The following is an 11,677-nucleotide window of genomic DNA, read 5'->3' on the forward strand; positions in this document are numbered from 1 at the left end:
TTCTATGACAAATACATATATCACACACCCCCCTACTACATATCCAACAATTTGCACTCAAATTAAAAATATATCTTCCCACCCACCCTGGACATATATTATCAATGGGCAAAATCAACAATCACTCCTTACAGAATTTTCTCAATGGCTCCCAAATATCCATAAACTTCCTATAATGTCCCTGTTGTATGGCCATCATACGTTCCATTTTAAAAGTGTGACATAGAGATTCCCACCAAAAAGTATAATTTAAACGATCCCAGTTTTTCCACTTCCTCAAAATAAGTTGCCCTCATTGCCCCAGGTACACTAGCTAGAGTTTGAGCCCACCGGGACAAATAGGGAAATATGATAAAAGTACCTGAATGTAAACCACTTAGGATATAAGCGGTTTATAAATAATAATTTAATTTAATTAAACAGTATCCTAAAATTTGTCAGCAACCAATACAACTTTTTTCAGTAATGGAGAAACATGATCAAACGCACAGCCATATTTTGAAGAGTTTGTAGACATCTTAGATTACTCCATAACCTTTCCCAGATATACAATATTATAGTAATCAATATATGAAATAAGCAGAGCTTGCGATACTGAGTGAAATGCACTTTTATCAAAATAATCATGGATTAGATGAAGTTAGTTTAAGACAAAGAAGACACACGGACTCCCAAAAACCGAAACACCACCACCAGAGTGATTTGGGTTTTAAATAGGGTCAGATCTACCTGAGGTTGAGAAAGATGTCCTGTCAACCAGCACCCTGTAGGTTTCTTGTGGATTAAGGACTAAACAATGAGATTTTAACCAAATAGCAATTGCTGACAGACCAGCCTGTAAAGGAGAAAAATGTATAGCATCTGGGTGTACGCAGTGTAAAGAATGAGAATATCATCAGCATAAATATAGGCTACTAGTCCATAGTCCTGATTAAGTTACTATCCTTAAAACATTATGGGGTCCTTTTAATAAAGTGCACTAAGTTTATGCATGTAACGCAGAAAAAAAAGCAAAATTAAATTGCCTAGATTTGCATAAAATTTCAATAATCCCAGATATATCCAAAAAATTGTATACCAATCAATTTCTCTATCCGGAGACCACTGGACTAGGTCTCACCATCCAGTCATTGCATATTGTTTTTGTGTTGCAATTTCTTCTCAAAAGTTAATTCAAAAAATCACAAAGATATAAAGAGCTGTGATTTTTGAATTAACTTTTAAGAAGAAATTGTAACCTAAAAACAATATGCAAAGATTGGATGGTTAAACCTAGACCTTGGATTTGTACCCTCAAGTGGTCTCTGGGTCATTGAGCATATTTCAAATGTGCACACCGAGGCTGGCGGATTTTTCAGCGACACAAAGTGAGGGCGACATAGGACTGGCGCAGAGAGAAGAGGGAGAACAGGCTGGGCCAAGGAAGTTCCCTGTACTAACTTTTTTTTTTTTTTTTTTAAAGTACGAAGGGGGAGAGTATTAAAAGAATTGCTAGACTGAGCAGGGGGGGGGGAGAGCTTATGGGGCCAGAAATAGAGGAGAGAGAGATGGTGAGCATTGGTCTGAAAGGAGAGAAGTTGGATCTGGGGAAAGACAAACTTGAAGGCAGGATTGTTGGGAAAAAAAAGAGAGAGATGGTGGACCTGGGGAAGGGAGGGAGGCAGGTAGGGAGAGATATGGGATGGGGGCAGTTGGGAAGAGAAAGAGACCTGGTGATGGAAGGGAGGGAGAAATGTTAGGCCTTGGGGTGGTAGGGAGAGAGAGATGCAACATTTCTTTTTTCCCCTCCATCTCATTGTTTAGCATCAAGGGGGAGGGAAGAACAGTAAACAGAGGGAGCAAATTGTTGGAACATGGGGGAGAGAGGGGGAGAGATGGACCCATGGCATGACAGGAGGGAAGAGAGCTGGGATAAGAAGATGCTAGGGGATGGAGAGAAAGGGACAGGGAGATATAGCCTGATCAGTGGAGAGAGGGATGGATATTCTAAAAGTGGTGAGCTATTTGGATGAGTTCAAAAGGGAGATGACAAGATGAGTGTGAGAACAGTGTTTGAAATGTGGTCATGGGGAGTCGATAGAAGGAAATAGGAGGCTCAGGAAAGAATGAGATGGGAAATGGGAGAGCTAGGGACTGAGAGGAGATGGAGACTTGAGAGGTAGTTGAAAAATTAAAAAGAAGGGTGAGAAAGAGGGCAAGATTTGAGTGGACAGAGGCAGAAAAGAAAAAGTTAGGAAAGCTGAAAGGGAAAAATCAATATGTTGGAGACAGACATAAGGAGGGAATGGACCAAGAGAAGAAGAGAAAAAATGGACAGCAGACACTGGAATGAGAATTAGTAGAAGATAGACAAAAAGCAAAAAGAGAAACTGGGACCAACATGATGGAAAAACAAAATGCCCAGACAACAAGGTAGAACAAATTGTTTTATTTTGAATATATTACCTGGAATATGTTATCTTTGGGATAGGTGCATCACAATTCTTTTTGTATTCTGTTCAGTGGCATAGTCATACAGCTGATTTGGAGGAGGGACTGGAGCCCAAACTTAGTGTATGGGTAGCATAGTTTCTCCTGGCCTGAGTGCAATATATAAATACTTGAGCTCGTGGGGATTCCCAAGCCCTGTTAACTGAAGACATCTTCCTCCAGTTCAGCAACCAGAAATCTCCAAGCTTTGCAGCTAATGGCAATATCCTCAAGTTGCCACTGCTTTCATGCATGCATGAAAGCCATGCAGGGACAGGGAGGAGGGAAGGCAGCAGCAACAACTCTGCAATATTGCTGACAGCTGCAGAAATTGGAAAGTTCTGGTCACTGGACCTGAGAGGGGGGGGGGGGTGGCCATCAGTTGGTGAGGCTTGGGGATCTCCACCAGCTACAGCAACAAAGATGTTCATTTTGAGGGGGCCTAAGCTTAAAGTGGGAGGTCCAACCCCCTCTCATGGTTATGCCACTGATTGTGTTCAAAATGAAGTACAGTACTTGTCGAGTTTAACTTTTGGGGATTTGCAGTTCAGCTTTGGTATTAATATTTCTGTTTCTAATTTGTGATCTACTGTTCTATTTGGTGAAGGTCTGTCTGTCTGTTTTGTGTGTGAAGAAGTCATTTAAAGGAGGATGGGGAAATTGGGATACAGATAGATAGAAGATGGGGCCCCTCCTTAATTTATGCCCTGGGCCCCAGCATGTCTAAAACAGGCCCTGTTCATGCCAAAAGTTAGACGCAGCTCCTGGGTAAAAGCACTGTTCTGTAAATTTTACCTAACTTTAGGAACCATTTATAAAATAGCACTTAGGTGGGGTTTTTTTTTTTAGCACAATATATAGTTCAGTTCTTATCGCATAAATCAGCATGTGAAAACTGCTAAGACCCCTGGCACTCTTGTGTGATAGCAATTAACGCATGCTAAGTTGCACGTTGAGTGCTTAATGCAAAGATCCCATTTGTTTTGTAAACCACTTTGTTGTAAATTTTAATGAAAGGTGGTATATCAAATCTAATAAACCATAAGGAGATATCAAGTTGTTTTACCACAGCTGCCAGAGAAATTAATGTGCTGAATTGGCACTGGAAGCTGAGCATTCTAGATTAGGGGTAGTCAATTCTGGGCCTTGAGAGCCAGAGCCAGGTCAGGTTTTCAGGATATCCACAATAAATATGCATGAGATAGATTTGCATCTCAAGGAGGCAGTGCATGCAGATCCATCTCATACATATTCATTGTGGATATCCTGGAAACCTGACCTGGCTCCAGCTCTCGAGGACCGGAATTGCCTACCCCTGTTCTAGATCATTGTGCTATAATGAAGATACAGGAAAAAGATGTTTCATTTGCATTAATCAACTCTCTAAAAATTATCATCCTTCACTACTATTAAATCTTTGCATTTTTTCTACTGCTTTTATATTTATAGCTGCATAGAGAGGAAGTATTCTTTGGGTTGGGAGGATATATTTAGGTGAGGGGAGGAAAATTATGCACATAGATGGCATATTTCAAATCTTTGTGATTATTCTGGAAAAACATCTACCGAAATAAATAGCAGGTATGAGTGATTTTGATTTCTTTCTGCCCATAGTAGATTTAAAGCAGAACAACATACCTGTAGCAAAGCCTACTGGTAAAAGGTGCATGCAATATTTGTTCAAATGCAGCCAGATGCAAAAGCTCCCCAAGTAAGATGTTCTTTCTGCTTGCATTGCTGGTTGAGACCTCTGCTCTGCCTCTTTGTGCTGCTATGTTAGAGAAAGTTGGTAGTGGGCCTTGAGGAATGCTCAGCACCATTGAATAAGTGGCTCACTTCTGTAAGAAAAACCCAGCTTAAGTCAGTCTGTTTAAGAAAACCCAATGTCTATGATCTTTCACATTTGCAAGAGTCAACACAATCCTAGCACTGGAAGGTTTCTTGGGAGACATGTAATTCTGTAAAACAGTGCATACCAATCTTGCTGTGGCAGTGACCCCATGACTGCAGCCAAATAATTGTGTGACCTCCCGGGAGGTGCAAAGTAATGATGCACCTATGAAGAACCCACCTAGGTCATTACCCCAAACTTGGGTTTTGTGACCCCATTGGGGGGGTCCCACACCACAGTTTGGGAAACTGTGCTATAAAGTCTCTTTTATCTGCATCAGGATACTCTCCACAGCAAAGTGGTACTTAAGCAAAGTAAGATTTCTGTGTAAGATATAATTAGAGAATGCTCTTCATTTCCTTGAGCAGATTGACAGTCAGAAGCTGCATTTCCGAGAGCAGGCCAAAGCCCGTGTGGATCATGGCGCCGAGATCGTCACCCAGTCACCAGGCTGCTCCGGTGTAGCGTCGCCACACCGACTCAGCAATGTCTCCTCCTCAGGCAGCATCAATCTGCTTGAGTCTCCCCAGCTCGCCACCCTGGCTGAAGACGTCACTGCAGCCCTAGCCAAGCAAGGCTTATGAATATTTTCCCTTGAAACAGTGTATGAAGTAATAATATTTAGGCATGAGCTCTTGGCAGGTTTTGGGCTCAGGGCAGGTGTGTTAAATGCATTCCTTTTTAAAAGAAATCATAACCCAAGAGACTGTAATAATGATAACAATAAATAAAAACAGTAACAAAAAAAAATTATAATCCAACTTAGCTGCAACAATTGACCTGAATTCCATTTACTGCAGGAAGACACTGGCTTTGTCCATGGGTACACTTGTAGTATATCAACTAGGACAGGCATTCTTGCTCTGATTTACCTTGCATGGAGTACACTGATTAAAATGCATTTATATCTTTACATGTGCCTGAAGGCTGCCAACCTACCCACCATGTTCCGAAAGCCTCAGCCTGTGTCCAAGCTGCTCATTTTCACATTTTCATCCACAGTTGAAAGCGACTCCCATTGTATCTTTATCGCCAGTTCAAATTCTGCTAGAGAATCTGCTTACAGAATTCAAGGGCATGCAACAGCATCTAGTATTATTTTATAAATATATATATAGATCTATTTAAAACAAGGTAATGAAAATAAAAAGGTTCCTTTTAAGTTATTAATTGTCGTGGGTCTGGATACTTGCATTAGCCAGTGGGTAACCGATGAAAAAAAATGATTTGCAGTGTAATGAACTGGGGAGGAGGGGAAGGGAGAAGAAATTGAAATGCAATTTCTTTGTCTTTTTTTTTTTTTTAAGAAGTGTTGTGAAAGAGCAGCCACAGAAGCAAAGTACTTTTTTTTGTAGTGGACATGTGTCCCATTAAAATGTCAGTTAAGCAACTATGTTTATGTATACATGACCAGTTTCACATCCATTCCATCTGTTTGATACAGTATTATAGATACATATATTTCTCCGTGGCCATTTGTGATACTCTCCCATATATTTAAATATTCTACTTCTTTATTCACAGTATGTGTCCTTTGCACCTTTTGGTATTGCAGTTATAGGTATGTAAAAGTACGTTAGATGTTAGCAAGGGGGGGGGTTCCCTATTTAAAAGGGCAACATCATTTAGCATGAAGTTGCTTTCTGTCCGAAATGCAAGCTGTGACCCTATGCTAGCAAAACAAGGATTTCAGCCACCAAATTTAGGTCTTCGAACAGTTGGGTTGCACAAGATCTGGGAATTTGTATCTTAACAATTCACTCCTTAGGTGAGCCAGGAACTGTGCATTTCCTGTCGCCATATGCTAAAATTGAAATTGACATGGAGAGCTGGGCACCTTCACTTTTCTTCCAGTGATGTCATTTTGAAACAAAAAGAAAAATATCCTGTTGAGATAAAGTCATAACACAGTAGAGCTGTTGCATACTACAGCAATGAAAACTCAGTGGATACGCTCAGGCCAAGTAGTACTACAGTGTATCAACTGTGTGCATGAAGACAAATAAAAGTCTCGTTATGGTAGATTAGTGTTCCAGAGGTATAGTACATTGAACTGAATTGTCATCCAGTGTACCTTTAATTAAAAGTAATCAATTAAAACCATAAAAATCCAAAGTAACTTGAAAGTGTTAGGAGTCTAGATTTTTTTTGTAGTAGTGAGCAGTGTTGGTACTTTCCATAAAGGAACACCCAAGATAGTTGTTTGACACCACAAGGGAAATTAGTTCCCTTGAAACAAACAGAGATATACCTGTGCTAGGTACTCTAATCAAAGATAACCATATTTATTTAAAAAATAAATCTGTCGAATGAAATATGTGGTAGGCAGGGCAAATCTGTTGAATGAAATACGTATATGGTAGACAGAGCAAATCTGTTGAATGAAATATATGGTAGACAGAGCAAATCTGTTGAATGAAATATATGGTAGACAGAGCAAATCTGCTCTTCTGTAGAGCAGCCTTAGAGGACAACAGGATCACATTTACAATATAAGATAGTAAATAATGGCAGATAAAGACCTGTATGGTCCATCTACCTGGTTATGAATAATTGTAAAGACTATGTAGAAATCCTTCTATAGAAGATTTCCTTGGTGTTGTCCATCTTAGCCGAATTCAGTTTTGTGATAGAAACAGAATCGGTAAAGGCGATACTTTCCACATGTTCTTAAATTATTAGTATTCAGAAAAAGAGGACACACTGTACTTAAAAGAGGCTGTAACAGAATAATTAGAGAATGTTCTTCATTTCCTTGAGGAGATTGACAGTCAGAAGCTGCATTTCCGAGAGCAGGCCAGTAGAAGAAGTGAGTAGAAGCAGTATTCTATAAATATGCTGATACTAGTGGCTGCTAAATAAATTTGCCTTCAGCAGCAATCTGTAGAAATTTCATGGGATTTCACTACTGCCTCTTTTGTTTTGTTAGTTAGTGGGAGCTGCTTGGCACTTGCAAGGGTGCCCAATGCATTTTATATGAATCTTTCTTTGTATAAAAGGACCTTAATGAGTTTTAAAAAGTGATATGAATGGGTCAGTCAATCTCTGCTTGATGCAGTGATCCTAAGCTGTTTTTACTAAGCACAGCCTTTCTCATGGGAAATAGTGTTTTAATGATTCAAATTACAAATATGCAAGACAGTGTTAGACAAAATAAAACAGGAACCTGTTTGAGCAAGTTACTATGGAAGTACAAGAATGGCTTCCTTCTAGGCTTAGTTGGTGGTGTTGACAGTATTGGAGGCACCTCTGAACCATATGATATCTGGTTGAAATGATGGCCAGCATTATGAGAAAAATGTTCATTCTAGCTATCACCCAAGGGTCTTGGTTAACTTTACTACAGATGGATTTTTATACCTCCCCCCCCAAAAAAAAAAAATAAAAAATTATGAAAACAGACAAAGGAACCATAGAAAATGTAATACAGTATAGAGCAGTGTTTTTGATTGCAAAGCTTGGGGGCCAATGGCAGCCCCCATGGTCTTTCTGTTTTTTCTTCCTACTATGTCTTTCTACCCAGGCTCAGGACAGAAAGGGGAAAATGGATGGAGTGCAAAGAGCTGTATGCTTGAAGGACAAAGTATTTCTCAGTGGACACAAGAGAATGCATTTGGAAATGCTCACAAGCTTGAGACTACCCCCCTATTAAGTTTGAAGGCAGGCAGGTGAGGATGGATATCAATGACACACGCTAGTCAGCAGTGTCATAGCCCTGCACGGGAAGATATGTGGAAGCTCTCCATCTCATTAGAATCCAAAGTGGCCCCATATTAAACATTAATAAGGACCACTGTTCTAGAGAGCTTTAGTTCAATGCTCTAATCTAATCTAATCCTTAGGTTTGTATACCGCATCATCTCCACGTTCGTAGAGCTCGACGTGGTTTACAGTAGGAGAAATAGGAAGGAACTACAACAGAGGGTTAGAGGTAGAAGTGCTCTATTCATTTTTTCATAAGAATACTGTGGGCTTTATCCCTCTATCATATCATTCCCCAGCTGTCGAAAATGGAAGACTCACTCCAAGGATCGTTCTCCTTTGTTGGCTCTAGCTCCAACCATTTCAAGGTTGTAAAGGGTAGGGGAAAAACATACACATAAATCACAAGAAACAGACATTCATTACCATCTGATTAGCCTCTCTTCATGTAGCTCCAAGGCCATCAAGGAGCTGATGACCAAGACATCTGAGTGGTTTTCTCTTTGATAAAATTAAGCTCTTTGGATTTTATTTGGATCTTCTATAACTTTTTAAAGCTACTGTAGATTTAGCTCATTCCTTTTCAGTAGTAATTCAAAGTGGGTAACAAGTATACACAGTATTCCCGTGTCCCCAAAGGGCTTACAATATAAATTTCATACCTGAGGCAATGGAGGATTAACTGATTTGCCCAAGGTCACAAGAAGGATTGGTGGGATTTCAACCAGCGCTTCTCTGGTTTTCAGGCCTTAAGCATATATATTTCTACTAATTTCTGCCCCCTCCCCCTCCTTTCTCATTTAACCAAGCCTCTGTAAAATGTCTGATATGGAACAGTTCATTCGTGACAATTATAAATCCAAACTATACCCTTTAATGCATTTGGTCATTGGCATTTTAATTTAATGATTGTCATGTTAACTCAGTGGTTTTTATTTACATGCATTACTCTCTGTATATGGTACCCTAAATAGCATGGTGCCTTACAATTGATAAATGATTAGGAAGCTGATCAAAGGGATAGACTTGAAGAGAACAGAGGGTTTAGGAGTCAAGACAGTCGACGTGGAAAAAGGGAACCTTAACTTTGGAATGGAAAGAATGAAACTAATATCAGAACTTATACTAAACTACCTTTTTGAATTTTCTGAAAGTAATAAATGCCGAAACCATTAAAACCTTTCTTCTATGCGCAAAGCTGGTCATTTAGAAAAAAGGTTCTAGATATCTGATCACCATCATGAGTTAGTGAACCAGAAAGTTAAACTGGGAACTGCATGGTCAATCTGTAACAGGGAGTTTAGAACATGATATTCATGAAAGCAGATATCAAGTTATTATACACTATAGTATTAATTTGCATCTTTCATGTAAACAGGATCCCAGCATGCACAGTCAACTGTAGAACAGAAAAACTGCTTGCCAATTTTGCCAACTACCAGAGGAGGACAGAACAGGAACACTGTTGTTTTATTTGCAGTCATGTAGGCACAAATGGCTGTGTGGATGGTCACATGGATGATGAAATCACCCAGAGGGGTAGCCATGTTGGTCTGAAACAGCAAATGTGACAGGCAGGATTGAGACATCTTAGAGACTAACCAGATTATTGAGGCATGAACTTTCAAGGAGAAGCGTTCACATCTGGTGAAGTCCACTGTGGTCCTTTAAAGTTTGTCTCAATAAATCGGTTAGTATATAAGCTGCCGCCAGCCCCTCAATGCCACGTGGAATTAATTGGGAAAGTTAGTGTGCCAGTTTGAAGAGTATTCCTAGCTCACTGTCCAATGCTAGTCCAGAGCAAACCACTTGGTATTGTAGTAGTCCAAAACAGACATGTACCTTTTAATATCGATTGGGAGTGGGAGGAGTACCACAAACTGCTGTGCCTAATAAGCACTTAGGAGTAGATATGGCATAGGGTTTAAGCAGGCAGGGGAGGCTCCTGCCCATTTAAACCCTGCTCAGGAGGTCATCCCCAGATATTCAGCAGCAGTAAACTGCATAGTGCCAATAAATAGCCCCCTACCCACCACAGCACTGTGCAGGACAGTCAGTGAGAGAGCTGGGGAGGAGGCAGCAGTTATGCGGGCACCAGTCACATTGGATACTGATGCCCATTTAGCTAATCAGGCACAAAAGGAAATCCTGTCTTTGCCCACTTAGCTCTGCAGGTGCCAGCATTACATACTGGCTAGCACTTGTATAGCTTTTGGGTTAGCAGTTAACCTGAATATTCAGTGCCAGAGCTGGTGTCTGACATGGTCCTAGCATTAAATTGCCAAGTTTAGTGGTCAGTGGCTGTAAAAATGCTGACCACAACACACTGAATATCATGGGGTTATATAACAGAGAAAAAGAAGCATATTGTAACAGTTCTTTTTTTTTTTTAACCTGTGCTGAATCATGGATTTTGTGCATATACAGTATACCAAGGTTTTGTAAATGAAACACACTCTCTTTTAGAGCAACAGAGACCTAGTTCTGAATTTCTCGATTGTCTTGTCTCCCATACAGAAGGAATTTGCATACCGTGAAAGCTAAATTAACCAATCAGGTGGGCTGATTTGTTTGCAGGCTATTCTTGAGGATTTTTTGAAAATTGTTCCTAATTATAGAGTCTTTTTGGCAGGGCAGGTTTGAAGTGGGCCCAAAGAATAACTATCTTGCCAGTCTACTTACTTGACAGAATATAAAGCTGGGTCAGAGGAAATGAATCTGATTTTCCAGTGATGAACTATCAGAACATGGCAGGGATGAATATTGTGAGGGTCAGAGGTGACCCAGACATCCCGTACCACCAATGACTGTATAGCGGTAAACCTACTAATATTACAAATAACATAGTAGAATTCTTGAGTAATGTTAATGCAAATTCAAAATTTCTATGTTTTCCCTACACATTTATGTAAAGGGCACAGAAATCCAGACTATGTGGATTTTAAGATTCTGCAAAATTGCTTTAGATCCTCACTTTTGGAAACCAGGCTCTGGAATGTTCCTCTCGAGAAACCATCCCTGAGTCAAAATCCATTAGGGGAAAGGCACAGAGCTCTGCAGTTTATTGTTAAAGAACTTGGTTATGCAAGTGGATCTCGCTGCTGGAAAGATCAAACTGATTTTAAAAAAAGGACACTTCAACTTTAGTGAAGAGAAAATCTTAGCATTTTCTCTGTGCTGGGCTTTAACAGAAAATAGTACGCTGTGATCAACCTGTGTGTTTAATGATAACTTTACAGCCTGTTATCATAGGCAATTTCTTGAATGGCTGGTGGTAGTTAGTTCATGTTTTTTCAATCCAATTTGCAAACGTATTTGTTGCTGTATAGTGATTGTTTTGCAAAAAATAAAATTCATTTGTCATCTCCTGCTTGTTATTTTGGTTCTTTCCCTTGTATGTGTACTGTTATGTTTTATTTATCTAAATATTCCCATATAATTAAGAGAAGGTGTATAACACCAGTAATTCAATTATACTTAGGAAGAGACCTCAGTAACGGAGCCCACGTACAGTCGTTTTTCATAGACCGAAAGTTCAACGTGGTTATATGCTCCTTTGCTCCAATCATCGGTCTCCTTCCCACGTGTATTCTATCCTCTATTCTAACTATCTTA

At 39.8% G+C, this 11,677-nt stretch overlaps 1 protein-coding gene across 8 annotated transcripts in view; it reads left to right on the plus strand.

Annotated features, from left to right (window-relative positions):
• The window catches only part of MAP2 (microtubule associated protein 2), a 744,831-nt gene extending 733,405 nt beyond the window's left edge, over positions 1-11,426 (plus strand). For 6 of the 8 annotated variants that reach the window (XM_033944572.1, XM_033944573.1, XM_033944568.1 and 3 more), the window contains one exon: positions 4,729-11,426. In XM_033944572.1, coding sequence (XP_033800463.1) covers positions 4,729-4,944 — 216 coding nt within the window. In that variant the 3' untranslated portion in view covers positions 4,945-11,426. The remainder of the gene's footprint in view (positions 1-4,728) is intronic. The other 2 variants (XM_033944576.1, XM_033944575.1) reach the window with 1 other exon arrangement.
• Positions 11,427-11,677: the final 251 nt, after the last annotated feature.

This window comes from Geotrypetes seraphini, chromosome 5 (assembly GCF_902459505.1).
Source record: "Geotrypetes seraphini chromosome 5, aGeoSer1.1, whole genome shotgun sequence".
In the NCBI taxonomy this organism is placed as follows: Eukaryota; Metazoa; Chordata; class Amphibia; order Gymnophiona; family Dermophiidae; genus Geotrypetes; species Geotrypetes seraphini.